At 42.0% G+C, this 19,061-nt stretch overlaps 1 protein-coding gene across 20 annotated transcripts in view; it reads left to right on the top strand.

Annotated features, from left to right (window-relative positions):
- CFLAR (CASP8 and FADD like apoptosis regulator) overlaps positions 1-19,061 on the top strand; it is a 64,242-nt gene that overhangs the window by 14,814 nt on the left and 30,367 nt on the right. For 17 of the 20 annotated variants that reach the window (XM_019939146.3, XM_019939142.3, XM_019939145.3 and 14 more), the window contains 7 exons: positions 1,076-1,487; positions 3,601-3,706; positions 5,274-5,409; positions 6,269-6,354; positions 9,335-9,392; positions 12,303-12,352; positions 13,034-13,115. In XM_019939146.3, coding sequence (XP_019794705.1) covers positions 1,126-1,487; positions 3,601-3,706; positions 5,274-5,409; positions 6,269-6,354; positions 9,335-9,392; positions 12,303-12,352; positions 13,034-13,115 — 880 coding nt within the window. In that variant the 5' untranslated portion in view covers positions 1,076-1,125. Of the gene's footprint in view, positions 1-1,075; positions 1,488-3,600; positions 3,707-5,273; positions 5,410-6,268; positions 6,355-8,025; positions 8,364-8,561; positions 8,668-9,334; positions 9,393-12,302; positions 12,353-13,033; positions 13,116-13,885; positions 18,816-19,061 lie in introns of those variants that run through there. The other 3 variants (XR_012333010.1, XM_019939159.3, XM_073807409.1) reach the window with 3 other exon arrangements.

Below are 19,061 nucleotides of genomic sequence, written 5' to 3'. Positions count from 1 at the left end.
GCAACAGTTAGCAACTTACAGTTAGGTTGTTTTCCAGTTATCTTTTGCTAAGATTAGCTTTTAACCTGAAATGCTGTCTGATAGAAACAGATAGGGTACTCTCCTAGAACATAAGAGCTTATTTAACATAAAATATAGCTATGAAACTTTAGAGTAGACAGTGACCCCCATTTGCAACTTAAATTTTGAAAGAAAATAGGTTGAGTTCCAATGCAAGAAGTTAAGAATAGACCCATGGCATGAACTCCCCACCGTTCCCACCCAATTCCCAGAGCTTTCTGCAGATCTGCTCAACCTCCTTCCTTCCACTGATACCATCAGGAACTCTAGTGATAATTGCTGTCCAGCAGTGTGTTGTGAGTGCAGACTTCTGACTCTTCCAAGGGGCTCAAGGTCCAAAGAGGTGATCAAAACTTGACAAGGCCTAAGTTCAGCTATGGTGGCAGGTCCTATGAGCATTCATGATGATGCTGTGTAAAGGGCCTGGGTTTTGGGAGGATGGCAGCAGGTGTGAATGAAGGGTTTCAAAGTAGAACAACTGGAAAAAAGGGATGGGGTAGGGACAGAAACCTGTTTTCTCCCATCATTTTTGACACCTTGCAGAGGGTCCCCTCTGCTAAGATTTGTATTTGTTCAAGCCTACTGGGAGGTCACTGAAAAGGAGTTAACCCCTGTGACCTCAGTTTCTGTCATCCAGAAAGCAGCTTAGTCATTGGGCTTTTCCTCTGCCCCCACCAAGGTCAGTCATTTGCCACTTCATCATTAATTCCCTAGCAGTGATTTCCCCCTTACCACACTTCACATTCTGATAAGTTCTGATAAAGCACATGGGTTTTTTGGGAAATAATTTGTCTCTGGTCTCATTTCCTTTAAAATGTAGGTTATCTTCTTTGTCAGTCTTGAATTTGGGGTCAGTCTCTTTGTCTACTGAGAGGATCGCTTTCTGTAGACTTAACAATATGAATTTAATCTGCTAGTTTAGAGAGACCATCAAGAAAGGAAGAGCCTATACCTAGAGTTTTAGACAAAAGTTACTTTGATAGAAGGATTTAAAAAAATTCCCTTTTAACCACAGAACTCCTCCATTGGAAAGGATTCTGAAAGAAATGAAGAAAACCATCAGAAATGCAATCGGTAGCTTCATGGCCTTCTGTTGACTGGACTAGATTTTTCTTACCGCTGTTCCTTGGAATGACACTGTACAGGATGTCTGCTGAGGTTATCCATCAGGTGGAAGAAGCACTTGATGAAGATGAGAAGGAGCTGCTGCTTTTTCTGTGCCGAGACGTTGCTGCAGATGTGGTTCCACTTAATGTCAGGGACCTTCTGGATGTTTTAAGAGAGAGAGGAAAGCTGTCTTTTGTGAGCTTGGCTGAGCTGCTCTACAGAGTAAGGCGGTTTGACTTGCTCAAGAGGGTCTTGAAGATGGACAGACCGACAGCGGAGGCCCTCCTGCGCAGGCACCCACATCTTATTTCGGACTATAGGTAATTCATCAGGCCCTCCTGAGGCTGGACTGGTGGGAGGGAGGGAGGAGGTCTAGACTTCAGAATCACAGAAATGAGGACAGTAAGAAAAGCAGCCTCATTACTTTCTCTACCCACTGATCGTCTTGCCACATCGATGTTACTTCAGTCCTCTGAACTCTGAATTCTTAGGACATGTCTGCTTAAAGTAATTGGGTAGAAGCTCAGAATGAAAGTGGAAGGGTTGGATGGTATGTGTTTGCCTGATGGGTAGAATGAGAGAGAGAGGAGTGACTAAGAGCTAGTACTCTTGCAGGCCTCTCTGAGTGTGAGATCTGCTGTGTTCTTTGCTAGCCTGTGATGTCAGAGCCTGGTAATTTCCGGTTACTGAGAAAGGAAATAACAAGCCTGACAGCAATCTTCCTGACCTTTGTAGAGCTCTGTGATCCTTCCTGAACCCCCTCCGGTCTTTCCCCTGCTGAGGAAACTAGTGGGGTGGGTTTGCTTTTTGTGAGGTCCCTGCTCCCGGAGGCTCTGGGGAGCCCAGATTGAACGTTTCTTCAATTAACCATCTCTAGACCCCCTTCAGTTCAGGAGAGGAACGGCCACTGGAGTCCCCTCTAGTTCAGACAGCCTTTGAGTTGTTCCTCCTGTTCACATAATATTCTCTTGGAGGTTCAGAGGAGCACAGAAACCAGCCGAAAGGCTGCGTTTCTGGGGAAAGGAAGATAATTTGTAACCTTAAATCAGTGATTCCTTTTTCTCCAGACCACCAGCCTTTAGTTATATTGATAATATATATTTGGAGGGGACGTACATGATTAAAAACTATATTAAAGAGAGTTGCAAGCAGTGTGGCCTTTGGAACATATATGAGATTTGAGGTCTAAAGTCCTGTTTGAAGCCTCAGAACTGTCAGTTACAAGCCACGTAGGCTGAGCCAGCCACTGACATCAGTTTTTCTACTTCGTTTTTCTACTTGTGAAGCTAAAAATAATAATATCTGATTTCACAAGTGTGTTTGTGAGGATCGATTGCGATCATTTAGTATGTGAAGTACTTTTTAAAAATTATTATTATTTTAAATTATGTGAAGTACTTTTTAAAACTGGGCAGCACTCTACAAATATAAGGGTTTAGTATTGTTGTTGCTGTTATTCTTGATCATCTTCCACCTCTCCAACCATCATGATGTCATAATCTTCTTAAAACTTTTCGGCAGGCACTGACTGGGTTTTTGTGAATAAGTCAGGGGACTCTCTCCATCTCTTGTTTCCTTGCTGTGGTGAATGGAGGTGGTTCCTTTGGGCCTCTGAGTAGAGAGGCCCGGGAGTGCTAGATTCATTGATTCTTCTGTTGAGTGGGCTTTATTGTGGGTTGACTTATGCCAGGCATTTGGTAAGCCCTAAAGCAAAAGGAATGAAGACTCTTCCATCCTCAAGAATATTAGAGTCTAATTGGGAAAACAGGCTTCTAAGTAACGACGGCAATGTCAAGGTAATGATGACAATCGTGAGGTGTCCCTGGGAGCCCTGATAAAGCATGATGGTAACTCCAACTGGAACAGAGGTGGCTAAGTCAGAAGGGGCTTTCTGGACAGAGATATTTACAGTCACAATCCCCGGGATCTAGATGCCTTTTAACCTTCGAGTTCGGGCGTGGACCAATAGCCCAGGTGTTACTTGGCTTCACAATCTTGTGACTCAAAGTACTGTCCCTGGCTTAACAGCATCCGTATCACTGGGGGTTTGTTAAACAGAGAAGACAAGATCACTTTGAATTCTATTTACATCTTGCGTCTTAGTCATTTAGGTTCTTCATTTATTTCATTATTACTTCTGGGGGAGCTAGGGGATTCTTTGGGGAAGTTTTTATTCTCTTTTTCTTTTCATAGCAGTTGTAAAAAGAGGTACCATCTCCTATTGAAAACTGGGGAAAGGATAAATTTGGTTTTTGACTTCCCTTAAGATCTCCTCCTGGGGTGATCTAAGCTTTCTGTTTTCTTGGGGGCGCATTCAGATGGGGGCAAGAATTAATCTTTTAACCAATTATTGGCGTAGAGGAGGCCTAGGCTCTTGGTGTTCTCAGTAGGACTGATCTCTGAATTTACTGAAGAAACTTATCTGGTTTACAGGGTGCTGTTGATGGAAATTGGTGAGGGTTTGGATAAATCGGATGTGTCCTCATTAATATTCCTCATGAGAGATTATATGGGCCGAGGCAAGATAGCCAAGGATAAGGTGAGTTTTCTTTCTTTTTCTTCATTCATGTTCCCAAGAGCCTATCGGAAGTTGGAGGGGTGCTCTCTATGGTGTGAAGAGAGGGAAACAGGTACTTAAGCAGGGAGGACCAAGTCGGGGGTGAAGGTGGGAAGGGAGAAGAGTATGGGTTTTATTTTTCATAGTAACATTGATAGGAAGAAAATTGGTTCATATATTGAGAGGCAATAGAGTGATATCGGCTGGTGTGGCCCTGGGTGTTTCTTTCATCTTTGTATTTTATCCTTTATTTGTGTAAAATTCATAGGCCTGGCTTATACATCAGCTTCTCTCCCTGGTTGACAGATCATCTGGGAGAGTTAGGGAGTCCCTTCTGCTCATGCTGAGTAGAAACAGGAGGAAATGCCGGTGCACTCCCATCTTGCTCTCTGACTGTCATCTATTTCTCCTCAGCGAGCTCAGGGTCAGTGTGGAGTCATTAGGCTGCAGGGTAGCTGGGCAGGGGTAGGTCCTTGAGACTGATGTATCCAGGGAATGGCAAAAGTACAGATTTGGGGTTGAAATGAGGTAGGGGTGAAGATCTTAGGGATGCTGTGATTGCTGGAAAAGTATATAAATTCCAGCTGGCCTTATATGGTACCTCTGACCTATGGACAGGCCAGGGAAAGCTCGGGTCTCTAGTATGTGACAGTATGTCCACCAAGGACCTGCTTCTGAGGACTCTGGTAAATCATTGCTTAAGAATTTCCTCATGTTCCTTAATGATTGTTGTTTCATTTCTGAAATTTGGAAATATAGGGTGACTGTATGCCCCCACCATCAAATGCAAAATCGGAAGGAAAATGAAAAAATACAACTCCTTTTATGGTGTCCCCTAATCAATTTATTTCCCAATCATTTATGTAGATTTAATTAGCATTATTAATTTAAAAATAAAGATAGCACATTAGTAACCAAATGTTAAACAGAAAGGACATAACACCAAAAGCAGTGCCTATTTCTGAAATACAGTTCTTTCACAATCCCTATGGTCCAGGGTGAATGAGTAGCAAAATACCCTAACCGTGTAATTTCACCACCTCATGTCTGCTGTGTCAGAATGAGTTGGAATTTCCAGCATTGATTAAAATATTTTAGGGACTTCAAAACTGTATCATTAGAATTTTTCTAGTAAAAACGTTTCCCCAGCTACCTTCTCACTTCCTTTTTTCAGTAAAGCCCTCAGAGTTTTTCAGTATAACACCAGCCTGGCTTTTGGGAAGAGACTGAACTTGGGAGGATTTTATTTTCAAGCCTGCTCTCTCAATCCTTCACGACACAAATGGCCCATGTATCTATCCCCAACCTAGGTACAGGTTGGCCCCCCAAAGACTTACCTCTTTTCTGAGTAAATTCCAGGAGTGTAATTTGCTCATGGCTTTGGAGGGACTATAAAACAGAGAGGTCTGGTTTAGGATCACTGAAGGTCACTGAAAGGGCTCCTCTGGTCACATTTTCTTGCTCTAATAAATTACACAACCTGAGGTTTGCATATGAGGCCTAATAGTCAGCCCTACTGACATTTGTTTCTTGTTGGTGGTTCTCTTAGAGTTTCTTGGATCTTGTGATTGAATTGGAGAAGCTAAACCTGGTTGCTCCAGATCACTTGGATTTATTAGAAAAATGCCTAAGGAACATCCACAGAATAGACCTGAAGACAAAAATCCAGAAATACAAGCAGTCTGGTAAGCAGCATTTTGGCCTCTCTGTGGCCTAAGGAAGTATCTGTGCACAGTGGGTTTCATTGGTAGAGACCCATGTGTTGGACGAGTGGATGGAACAGAACCCGAAGGTCCACAGCTCCCACCAGCCTGTGGCTAGAGATCAGAACCGTTTATATCCTCCATACCCCCCCATCTGCTAACTTCATCACCCAGCACCCCTGACCACACAGTCTTGGCCCTCTGCAAAATGCCGCCAAGCAGTTCTTAACATTTTGGTCTTCAGGAAAGAGTCTGCACCCGCACTTTCTGTACTGGCTGGTGGCGCTGTGGGCACTCAGGGCTTTTGAGTCTATGCTGAGCCCTGCTGCCTTGCTCCAGAGTTTGGCCTGACTTGGGATGATATCCTATCGCTGGGGTCCTATAACTGCCCTGCATATGTCTCCAGTTGCACAAAACCTCCTCATGCAAAAGGGCATCTTTTCTGCTGAGAACCTCTCCTCCCATAAAGGGGACCAGCTCACCCTGGCCTTCTCTCTCATGGCACCCCTACCCGTTGTCTATTAGACTCACACTCAGCGTGGGCTCTGCTAGCAGTCTGCTACCACCACAGGGCATGACTGATACTCAGTGATCTACACACAGCCGTGCCCCAACCCCCCCAACGGCTAATTCAAGATCAAGAACAGGAGTAGAATTTTTAGTCTGTTCTTAATGACATTGATAGAAGAGTCATCTGATCTGATATTTTGAATTCAGTAAGGGGGCTGGAAAGGTTAGGGTATTTTGAAAGATCATGATTGACCATGAACTGAGCCACTGTTGAAGATTCATTTGATGATAATTTGTAAATCTTAACTCAGAGCCTGTCTTCTGCTTGCAGCTCAAGGAGTGGAAACAAATTATGTAAATGCTCTCCAGGCATCTCTGCCAAACTTGAGTGTTAAGGATCCTTCATATAACCTAAGGGTGAGTCTGGAGCAAATGTGTGGAATCCCAGCATGAAACAATTTAAGAACTTTGATAAAAATGTACATATTCTCCCAGCATGTACTTTGTTTAATATCTGAAAAAAATTGTGACAGAAATGTGCATTTGTTTTAAAATATGTATAAATTCTTATAATTTCAAAGCTAACATGTGTTCATTGAAATAATTTGGAAAATACAGAGAAATATATATAAAGGGAAGAAAATAAATCACCTCCATGTTAACAGTTATTCCCTTCTAGTCTTTTTGTTTTCCTGTGTGTGTATCTACATATACAAACATTTTTTTCATTGTTCACTTGTCCCTTTGAAAATCTAACTTCTTAAGTAAAAATAGGTAGGACATGCCCATGGACAAAGAATTCAAAATGCGCTGAAAGAATTTTTAAAGTATATTTCCTCTTACCCCAGTTCCTTTCCCCAGAGACAGCTATTGTTAACCATTTTCTTCTATCCAAAGATAGTCTATACACATATCATATTTAATTTGTATTTTTTTCTTCTGTACAAATGCTAATACACTATGTCCACTTCCTGATCTGAGAATTCTTAGAAATTGTTTCGTATGAATCATACGGGACTGCCTTTATTTAATCATTGTTTTTAATGATGGAACATAGTTTCACTTTCTAGATGTATCAATATGTTTAGCCTTTTCTTGTATATGTGGACTTTTAGATTATCCCCAATCTTTTGTTATGAAACAATACTTCAAAATAAATAACCTTGTATTTACCTCTCTGTGCATTTGCTTTTCATTGAGCTTATTTCAATGATTTCAACAAACGTGTTTTTGTTATTGGGTGATGTTACTGAGTGATCGATTTGTGACCATAAATAATATGTAGTCACTTCTGGTTGTTGTGTTAGTCAATGGTGCAAGGTTATCATCAGAATTGTGCTTTGGTTAATCTTTTATCTTGAGAAGTTAACCTTAGTGTAATCTCATCCTCATCCTAATTCCATATAAGGATATGTGGAATTTGTAGTTAGGACTTAGACCACAGTTTATAATCTGTGATTAAATCATCAGCACTTTCATAAAAGTGTGTGATGAACATATTGACTATACCTGTAATAAAACTAGTTTTGTGGAGAATATAATCTGTAAGAGATACCACTAAGCAATAGAATTTCAGAGCTCAGATGGATGGTAAGCATTATACTGTCCAACACCCTCATTAAATAAATAAGGACATTCAGGCCTAAGGAACATTAAGTGACTGCCCACTGCTACCTACCGCCAGATCTGGGCCAGTCCATACTCCTTTCTCTACACCATGGTGTATTTAATAAACTACATGGTATCAAGTCATAGCTTAGATATATCTGTCATGTTTTTCAAGAATTAAATATGCTTTTTTTTGTCCTTCTGAATCTCTGTGATACCAAATCATGAGAGAAAACTGATTTAGGATTCAGATCCAGATTTTCTGGGCTTTCTCTGCTATTGTCTATCTAACATAAATTATACTGTCATTCTTAGTTGAAAGCCTGCCATATTTTTGTTATTGTCTTTCTATTTTGTTAATGCAAGTAATTGTATTCACTGTCCATGTAGCCTATTAGGAACCCACATGCTCTGTGTGTAAATTTTTCTTTAAATTTGCTATATTAATCTGTGACCCTGATCATTCATTCATTTAGTTAGCAGGCACTGTGGCATATGGATTCGGTGAATTCCTCACAAGATTTGGGAACTGAATACCTGGATGTTAACTCATACAAGGCTGCAAAAGTGCTTTAAAAATTACAGTGGCATTAAATAACAAATGATACCAACATACTATAGAATAAAGAAGTTGTGGGAATTCCTTGGCGGTCCAGTGGTTAGGACTCCGTGCTTCCACTGCAGAGGGCACGGATTTGATCCCTGGTTGGGGAACTAAGATCCCTCAAGCCGCGCTGTGCAGCCAAAAAAAAGAAAGTTGTGACTCTGTAATATAACGCTTTTTCTATTTATCTGCAATAAATCTAGCTTTGATTTCATGTTATATCTCTTTAATAGTATGTAAAAGTCAACGCACACCTATGTGGGGTTCCAAATTCTATCTAATATCATTATCCTCTGGCTAAGTCATTGGTTATTAGTGATAAAAGCAACTTATATGTTTTTCTTTCATTTAGATGCACAGACTTAGCTACAGACACAGCTTAATAAATAGTGTACTTCTCTCTTTTGGCTAGGATAGCTTCAGAGGAGAACTGTCACTTGAAAGCTGAGCGTATCAGATGGTTGACAGTGTATGCTATGTGTACCTTACACAGGACCTGTCATCTGAGAAGAGAAAGGGTCTGTTCAATCTTTCATTCTCTGATTCATCCCATTCTGGCCCTCAGAAAGGGTAGCTAATTTTCAAGAACCACTCCCACATGTGGCTTTTGTGTAGCTAGGCATTATAGAAAAAGAATAACTGGACATTTATTCAGCACTTCCGTGTGCTTAAAAGGCACTGTGCTGAGTGCTTTGTGTACATTTCATCTTCAAAAAAATTATCAGGTAAGTACTATTATTATCCTCATTTTGAAGATAAAGAAACAGACATATAGTTAAAGAACTTGCTCAAAGTTACATAGCTAGTAAGTGGCAGAATCCCACTCCCACTCTTAACCATACTGTACCTTGCCTCTGTGTTAAAGACCAGGTTGAATGTCACCTGCATGTTCCAACAGCTTGTTCTAACTTGGAGCTATTGTAGCAACTCTCCTATACCATGTTCTAAATGCTAGTTGAGCATATTTACACATTCATTGTATTTTCACTTTGAATTGCTACTTTGGCCATAGAATATGGATTTATGGAGTTAATGGCTCTTGCTAGCCTTCTTTAGATAATTTAACAGTGAATGTGATATTTTTATTTTTTCCTGGGTAAGAATCCTATCGAGATATTTAAAGAGGTGTAATATAATGTCTCTGAAAAATGACAGGGAGTGTGACCTTGTTTTTTATATTTGAAGTTCCAGAATGGGAGGAGTAAAGAACACAGACTCATGACGGGACAACGTGACATTCAGAGTAAGACCAGCTTTTCTTTATAGTCATTCTTTATAATTGATTGATAATTCAAGTACAGAATGTTGCATTTTTAGAGTTGCCTTTCTTTTATCTACATATTTTAAGTTCTCAAAATAAAATGTATTCATTGGCATTTCTAGTTATCCATCAAATTAGCTTATTTGAATTTAAACACCTCTTACTTCATCAGCTTCATCATCTTGACCATATTTTTTAAGAGATATAACATTTATACCTGAAATAGAACTATAACCAGGCCATGTTAAACATTAATCTAGCCACGGTAATGAGCCATGTTAAACCAAATATCTAGCAGCAGGAAGAAGAAAGGTTACTAGGATCTTGTTTTATAGCCCATTTAATAAATCTAGATACTGTACAGATGACATTCCCCACCCCTACAAAGAAAGGAAGAAAAAAAAAAACACCTAGTCATTTCAACCATAAGATTTAAGGGATTTAAGATCTCTCTCATCGCTCTCAAAACATCAGTACTTGATCCCATCATTTTCAAGAAGTGTATTTTTTGCTTGTCTTGAGTCCTCCTTGAAGTGAGGGCTGAGGGTCAGTCTCTTACTGTAGTACTTAAGACCTCCCGGAGGTGGGGCTGCATGGACAGGTAAGGAGGACTCAGTCTTCCCTGAGGAGCTTGGAATTTGTGTGCAGGGGCGATCCTGAAGGTAGAGAGCAGGGCAGGGGCCTGATGGAAACCTCCTCTGTATGGCAACACCTCATGACTCAGCCGACATGCTGTCTGTGTGCACCTGCAAGCATTCTGCCCAGCTCAGCCAGATGGAGCAGCTCACGCCCAGCCTTTCCTATGGAAAGGTCAGCTCTCCAGCAAAAGCTGTTGAGGAGCAAATTAATTTCTGAGGTGACAGTATGTTTCTTAAAACACCGGTGAGGTGGTGAGAATTAGCTGTTTAAAATGGGAGACCTGGTAGATTTGGATAGGAATTTAAAATAATCAGTGTTTTTTCCATTGGGTTCCCTGATGACAGGTTTACCCTTGATGGTAATTAAACAGGTGAGGTAAGTGAGGCTCCCAACAGCCCTGCAGGTCCTTAGGAGAGCTAGTTGCCTGCTTTGGCCCGGATGTGGTTCATTTGCTAGTAAAAGAGAAAAGCATCCTGATAACTTGACCTTAATCTAATAGAAGTTTAAAATAATCAAACCAAGTATTCATATTATTTTGGACTTCCAAATAGATTTCAATTGGATGTTGATGATAATAACTACAGTTTATTGCTTAATAAACTTTTAGTAAGGGCTAAGTGCCCTGCACTGAGATGGACATATTACATATATTATTTTGTGTGTTTTTTAAATTCTGTTAAGCCATGATTGCTAAAATACAAAAAGATAAAGTGAAATTTCCTCTTAATTCTGAGTATCAGACATAGCCACTGTTAATATTTGATCTGTGTACCTCTAGTAAGTATATGTAGGCGTACGCACACAAACACATGTAAAATTTTTAAGTACGTTGGCTCCATATTATACACATTATTCAGTAATCTGTTTTTCACTTAATACATCCTGCATATCTTTTCTTATCAAATACATAAAGATTTCTCATATCCTTTTTAACATTGCATAGTATTCCACTGTATGTATCATAGTTTATTTAACCAATTTCATGTTGGTAGACTTCTAGTTTCTTTCTAGCTTAGGGCCATTACAAACAGTCCTTCAGTACATCTCCTTGACATTTTTGCACACGTGCTCTATTATTTCCTTAGGATAAACTTCTAGAAGCAGAATGTTGGTTTAAAGGGTATTGCTAATTGTCCTTTAAAAAGACTGTTTCAGGGCTTCCCTGGTGGCACAGTGGTTGAGAGTCCGCCTGCTGATGCAGGGGACATGGGTTCGTGCCCCGGTCCGGGAAGATCCCACATGCTGTGGAGCGGCTAGACCCATGAGCCATGGCCGCGGAGCCTGCGCGTGCGGAGCCTGTGCTCTGCAATGGGAGAGGCCACAGCAGTGAGAGTCCTGCGTACCGCAAAAAGAAAGAAAAAAAAAAAAAAGACTGTTTTCAACTTATACAGCATTACCATTTGAAAGTATTCATTTCCCCCAAACCTTACCAAATATTGGCATTTTCTTTTCCTGTCTTTAGACGTTATTTCTCATTTTTGCAGCAGTCATAAATTAGATGCTCATCTCAGAGATTAAAAAACAAAACAAGGCAAAACAAAACCCAACACACCCTGAGACTTCAGAAACTTGCCCAAGATCACAGGACTTGTTAGTGATGGTGCTAGGGTTTCAGCCAGCCCTTTATGGCTTCAAAACTGGTGGTTTCTCCACCTCCCTGGGACTAGTAAAGTCATTTTTTATCTACAGAGTTTGCTCTAGGTTCATATATATTTGCTAAGCCCACTGTCCCCTATCTTACCATTGACATTTTATTTTGTGATCTCCCAATATCACTGGACTAAGAAAACATGGCCATCTGTTCTATACGTGGCAAACCCACAAAAGCTTTCCCTTCTCTGTGTCTCTAAGGTTGTTCCCTTGAGGCACTGTGCACAATTTCAGCACATGCAGTAAAGCTATTGATATTGTTGGGTGGTTAGTTTATTAAATTCTCCCTATCAGGTTAAAACCTCACCAGTCACTGGGTCCTTACCTGGAGAAGGGCAAGGGAGAGCCTTCTTTTGCTTCTATTTAAGCAGTTTTTCTACATAACCCCTGTTTAGCATGGGGACTTGTGTTTTCTTATCAGTTAGGTTTTTCAGTGTGAGGTTAGAAGCTTGGGGCTGAGTATAGATGGGGAAAGAAAAGACAGTAGGGGGAAGAAAATAGGGAAAGAAAAATGGTGTGACATAAAGAAACGCAGCCCGCAGGAACTAGGATTAGGGCTAGTTCTCCTTCAGCTTTGTAAATGATTTCTCTCTCATCCCCCAGGAGAACCAGTGAAGACATCCATTCAGGAATCAGAAGCATTTTTACCTCAGGTACAGAATTAAATGATCTGATTTGGTATTGTATTGTAAGCACAGTATCTGTGGAGAACACTGATGGCTTTAAAAATATCTGTCCATTAAGAATTCTTTGTAACAATAGGATGCTGAGGGTGTGCTATTCTGAGAACTCTTCTGTTCTAAAGGGGAACCTTGGATGTAGCAAAGAGAAAGATGTTGAAGTGGATTGCATTAGTGAACTTTGCAGGAAAATTCCAAAGTGGCATTTCTCTTCTCAGCTGAGTGATTGCTGAATATATAAGTAAGCAGTGACACTGAACCTTGACTTGTTCTGACTTTTTCTACGCTGATACCTCTTCTCCGTAATAGAAAGGCCTCCTTTTGTATTGGTTTGGAAAGATATCACTTGTACAATCTCAGGTTACTGTGGAAACATATGACCCATCTTTTCTCTGTGTTTTAAATTATCTTTATCCCACAAAGCTAAGACATGCGTAAAGAGACTGCAATTTTTATTAAAATTAAATAGAAACTGAAATAACGTGTTGATATTGAAGGGAAATGTCAGCTATGATGACTTCAGCCTGTGTCTATTGAGTGAGTCACCTGCCAAAAGGAAATTTAAGGAAATCCAAAAGAAAAGATCATATGGGTGGAACCTTGAGGAAAAGAACAATGTTTAGGGTCTTTAACAATCCCTGCTTTCCTTTCCAGCACATACTGGAAGAGAGATACAAGATGCAGAGCGAGCCCCTGGGAATCTGCCTGATAATTGATTGCATTGGCAATGACACAGGTAGGTGTGAATGCTCCAGATGAACTGGTGCTCCCACAGTGAGATCACAGTGAGATCACGGCACACACAAGCTGTATCCATCGAGCGAGCCACACTAGCTGCTGTAACAAACCGATGCCAGCATGTGGTTTCACACATGAAGGGTAGTTTCTCACTCATGTTGCAGTCTGGTGCGGGTGGTACTGTAGAGCTTTGTTCCATGTGCTCGTGAGTAGCGTCATCATCTGAGGGCTTTGAGTTTTCCTCAGGATCCTCTCTATCTGGCTGGTGGAGGAAGGAAGCGAGTGGAAGATCTCACAAGAGACTTTAGGGACAGGCCTGAAAGTGATAGGCATCATTTCCACCCTCATTCCTTTGGTTAGAACTCATGTGCCCCATCCAACCACAGTAGACAAGTTGTGTGTCAGGAAGAAAATGAAAGGAGGTTGGGGGAACACATAGCGTTGTCTCTGGCACAAAGGCAAACTTTGTGAAAGTTGGTGAGCTTCAGTCTTGTCTTTCCAGGCTGGATGCTGTGGCGGGGAGGAGTCCTGGGATCCAAAGGGGGGTTTAAAATGGAAAGTTTTCTGGGCTTCAGTATTATCAGATACCCCATCATTTCACCTAGATAGACTCTGAAAGCGCTTCTGGGGAACATTAAAAATAGGCTAACTTTGTGTTCACTTAGAGGCAATGTGTTCCTCAGTTCTGTCACCCTGGACTTTGGTTATTGGCCTGAGTGTGTACTACCTGTGTGTCAACTTTGGATCTGAATCGATTCTTTTGCTCAGTTTTTGGATGTCTGATTCGAACTGAATTAGTCACTGATGATGCATCACAAAGAAGGAGAAGAGCCTAGATAAGTACAATAACGTTCAGTTTAATTATTTATCTCTTTCTTTTCAAAAAAATTAATTTATTTTAAATAAATAAATTTATTTATTTTTGGCTGCGTTGGATTTTCGTTGCTGCACGCGGGCTTTCTCTAATTGCAGCGAGCGGGGGCTACTCTTGGTTGCGGTGCGTGGGCTTCTCATGGCGGTGGCTTCTCTTATTGAGGAGCACGGGCTCTAGGAGCACAGGCTTCAGTAGTTGTGGCTCGCGGGCTCTAGAGTGCAGGCTCAGTAGCTGTGGATCACGGGCCCAATTGCTCTGCGGCATGTGGAATTCATCCGGACCAGGGCTTGAACCCGTGCCCCCCCCGGCCCTGGCAGGCGGATTCTCAACCGCTGTGCCACCAGGGAAATCCTTATCTCTTTCTTGAAAGGATTGCTCGTTCTATTTCCACAGTTGTCCAGCTTCTCAATATTCTCTTAGAATGAGTCAGCACTGTCTTCTAGGCTCACTTAGAATGTTACCGTGGGGGGGCTTCCCTGGTGGCACAGTGGCTGAGAGTCCGCCTGCCAATGCAGGGAACACGGGTTCGTGCGCCGGTCCGCCAAGATCCCACATGCCGCGGAGCGGCTGGGCCCGTGAGCCATGGCTGCTGAGCCTGTGCGTCCGGAGCCTGTGCTCCGCAACGGAAGAGGCCGCAACAGTGAGAGGCCCGCGTAACGCAGAAAAAAAAAGAATGTTACCATGGTGAGTTTTATGGGAGGAGAATCCAACAGAAGATCAAATTAGCAAATATTAGGCTGAATTTCCCAGGATTTCAGGTATGATCTCACTTTCTCATGTCCTATATTTGGTTCGATGTGAGAAATGCCATCTCCTGAGCTATAGATGTGTCCTTTATTTATTTATTTAATTTTATTTTTCTTAAATTGAGGTGTAGTTGATGTACAAGATGCGTTCTTTCTGTTTTAGCCATTAGTATTCACATAAGAATGAGAAAATATTTTCTCAGTGAGTAACTTCCTGCTTTAAAAGAGATTGTGTAATTGTCCTCCTCTTTTGGTTGTAATCAGCTCTGCTTCATGCGTTAGCAGGAAGTTCCCCACTGGACTTGGTGCAGGATGTGTAGCTGTTGTATGAGGAGAATCACAAAGATAAAGCCATGACTTGTGAATTTGTGGCTATAATCCACTGTCTGCTTCCCTTGCTGAGTTAGGGGCCTCTTTTAGGCAGGGACTGAGTGTATATTTGTATTTTTCTGTATTATAGGATTGAGATCAGAGTTGAGCCCTGGAATACGACTGTGTGGGTATGAATCATGGCCTAGCTTGTTACCTGTGGCAGTTTTTCTAGCCTCTCTGTAGCTCAGTTTTTCATCTATAAAATGCGTTAATAACAGGACCCACCTCATAGGGAGGTTGGGAGGAATGAATGAGTCCTACCTGTAAAGAACTTTGGGCAGTGCCGGACACACACACTGTAAGCACGTACTAAATGCCAGTTAATGTTATTTGTCCATTTTGTTTGTTTAATTTTAGTTGCAAACCACTGAGCTAGAACTTGCCATGGCTTTGTGCTTGGTACATGGAGCCTGACCCAGACAAGTGAGGGACCAGAGAACTGGAGTCCTGAGGCCTGCTCTGGGCTCATGGGGGAGTGGGGCAGGTCCCCATAGCCTGGGGCTAACTGGAATAGAAGGGGTAACCCCAAGAGGGGGTAACTTTTGGGGACATACGCAGGTGGATAGCTGGGGAGACTACTACTAGTCATGGTATGAGCGGGCATGACAGAGAAAGAGAATATGAACAAACGCCAGGGGGAGGGAGGACAGAGAGTGGCAAGGCCTGATGCGAGAGAAAAATGGAAAGGAGAGTAGAATCAGAATCTCTAGGAGCTGGAGCAGGGGCATCTTTGATGAGGTAAGAACAGGTATTGGCCTGAGGTGCATTTGTACATCTGCTTCCTTGACTCAAGCTCTCCCTGCCTCTGGGAACAATACAAATAACTGGGCTTGAGGCCACATCTAGATGATTGTCTAGATGATTCGTCTAGACAATTCGTCTAGACACCAGGTCGTCTAGATGATCCTGTGGGGTTTCCTTTGTCTCTTCCCTAGTTAACTTTCTCACTTGGTTAACGCTGAACATTTGGGAGGAGTGCAGGAGTCTGGCAATAAACATTATTACTAGAAATGAGGGCTCTCACTTCTTGTAATAAATCTCTTATACATATCACTGTATTATCTTATTGGTTCTTTTCTCTGGAGAACCCTGACTAATACAAGTTTTTGTGTGGACATATATTTTCAATTCTCCTGAGTGGGATTGCTGGTAAATACCACCCCCTTCACCACCTTTTTTTAAAACTGTCTCAAATTCTCTTCCTCTTCACAGCTTCTTGCCCAGGTTCACTTCACGAGCCCACTAATTGTTCTCTCTTCCTAAGGATCTAACTCTCTCAAACCCATTAAAAAAAAAAAAAAGAAAGAAAGAAACTAACAGTAATATGGTAAGACTAACTTGAGGGTGGTAGTGATCAGGGTGTAAATTTTTTTTTTTGCTGTGTTGGGTCTTCGTTGCTGCGTGCGGGCTTTCTCTAGTTGTGGTGAGTGCGGGCTACTCTTCGTTGTGGCATGTGGGCTTCTCATTGTGGTGGCTTCTCTTGTTGTGGAGCACGGACTCTAGGGCACACCGTCTTCAGTAGTTGTGGTGCTTGGGTTCAGTAGTTGTAGCTCTCGGGCTCTAGAGCGCAGGCTCAGTAGTTGTGGCACACGGGTTTAGTTGCTCCACAGCATGTGGGATCTTCCCGGACCAGGGATCAAACCCATGTCCCTTGCATTGACAGGCAGATTCTTAACCATTGCGCCACCAGGGAAGTCCCAGGGTGTAAAATTTATTAAAAATATACTATGTGTCAGGTGCTTTGCTAATTCCTTTACAGGGATTCTCACTTAATTTTCATAAATATTACTGCAAGATAGGTACTATTATCCCCATTTTCAAGGTGAGCAAGTAGAGCACAATAAACTCCCTTTCTAACTTCTCTAGTTAAGTAATAGAGCTGGGATTTGAAAGCTTGACTGCAAAGCCTCTGCTTTCAGCTACTTTGCTGTAAGTTCCATGCATGTGGGGAGCTTTTGCTATGTGTCTCCAGAACCTGGAACCATGCCTGGTACGTGGGAGCTCAGTAAATATTTGTTGGGTGAATGAATGAAGGAGTAAGCTCTACTGGTCTTGGTGTGTTTCTAAAACCATTCCTTTGTACCTGTAGAATTTGGGAGACTCTCTTATACCTATCTTTTCCTGTCCTCAAAAAAAAAAAATCAGACTTTTATCCAGAATATGTAATTTCCCCAAACCTTTATAGATTTATACTTCCTTTATCCCATAAATGTTTATTGCACCCTTGCTATTGCAGAACACCATGCTTGGGACTTCCCTGGTTGCCCAGTGGTAAAGAATCCGCCTTCCAATGCAGGGGTTGTGGGTTTGATCCCTGGTCGGGGAACTAAGAAAAACAAATACTGTATGCTAACACATATATATGGAATCTAAAAAAAAAATACATGGTTCTGAAGAACCTAGGGGCAGGACAGGAATAAAGACGCAGACGTAGAGAATGGACTTGAGGACGTAGGGAGGGGGGACTAAGCTGGGACTAAGTGAGAGAATAGCATTGACATATATACACTACCAAATGTAAAATAGATAGCTAGTGGGAAGCAGCCGCATAGCACAGGGAGATCAGCTTGGTGCTCTGAGACCACCTAGAGGGGTAGGATAGGGAGGGTAGGAGGGAGACACAAGAGGGAGGGGATATAGGGATATATGTATATGTTTAGCTGATTCACTTTGTTATACAGCAGAAACTAACACAAAAATGTAAAGCAATTATACTCCAATAAAGATGTTAAAAAATCATTTAAATATAAAAAGCAGTGAATGGTATAGTTGATACACCAAATCATGTTACTGCAGTAAAAGATAAGTTTGGTAGAGTACTGAAGCAAAAAGAAATAAGTTCATATTAAAGTTTGGACACATTAATTATTCAAATTAAAAACAAAAACACCCCACCATGCTTGGCCCTTGTGAAGCAGGTATGGAGGCCATGAAGTAGAGTCTGGCCTCAGAGCCACATTGTGAACAAAGATAAGGTTATAAGGTTATTGTTTGGTGGCTCATTCTTGAGAAGAATCCTTGGAGAAGTCAGTAACCTCCTCTTGGAGCAGACATGGAGACTTAAGGTTTTGAGGCTAATTAGTTCAGTGACTTTGTGCTTGGTGTCCTCAGTGTTGCGTCACCTGTGTCAGAGACCTAGCAAAGCTAGACCTATGCGAGGCCCTGCTTTGAGGTGCCCTGACATAGCACTGGACTTTTGCTCTTGTTTGGAGCCGAGAAGCGAAAGCCTCACATCACAGACACTTGGACTCTGGACCTTGACCTAGGGCTCTGGCTGGTTTTTAGGCTGCTGAATGAAAGCTGGTGTTTGCAGATTTTAAGAGGACGTGTTTATCCCTCTCTTCTCCCTGCTCATTCTGAAAAGCTCGAAGATTTTTCTATACTTTTAACCAGGCTAAGGCTTAGATGCTTCTAGCAGATGCTGCATGTTTCCCTGGGAAATCTTGCATAAGTAAACTTCCTCTTCTAACAGAGCAGCAGTAGTCCTGAAAGCCCGGAGTTGATCGTAGAGAGCTTTGCACTGGTGTTGATGGGAGCTTGGCTGCTCGTTGGGATTACCCAGCCTCCTCTCCTCATTTTCCCTTAGTGGAATGGGCAACAACCCAAATCAGTAGCATCTTCCTGCGCTGATAGACGTAAACAAATCTCAGCAAGGGGGATCGGAGCAGCCACTGTGGCCTCTGCTCCTGAGCTTTGAAGACACGTGGTAAGTGACGCATGAGATGGTGGATGGAGGCTTTGTTCCCATGGAGCGGCTACTGCTGCCTGCCAGCTTGAGTGCCAAGGAAGTGGGGTCTCCCCTCTTAACTCCTGTGGGATTAGCAGACTATTAGCGATAGCTTCCCTGTGGGCAAAAGACCAGGAAGTCTGTGGTGGTCTGCTTTGTTTTCTGGGCATTCTTACCCTCTGAGATTAAGCAGCCATTCAGTTGGAAACCTAGCATCACTAATGA

The sequence above is a fragment of the Tursiops truncatus genome, chromosome 7, assembly GCF_011762595.2.
Source record: "Tursiops truncatus isolate mTurTru1 chromosome 7, mTurTru1.mat.Y, whole genome shotgun sequence".
Taxonomy (NCBI): domain Eukaryota; kingdom Metazoa; phylum Chordata; class Mammalia; order Artiodactyla; family Delphinidae; genus Tursiops; species Tursiops truncatus.
The sequence above is the reverse complement of the archived record's forward strand: the minus strand, read 5'-3'. Positions and strand labels throughout refer to the sequence as shown.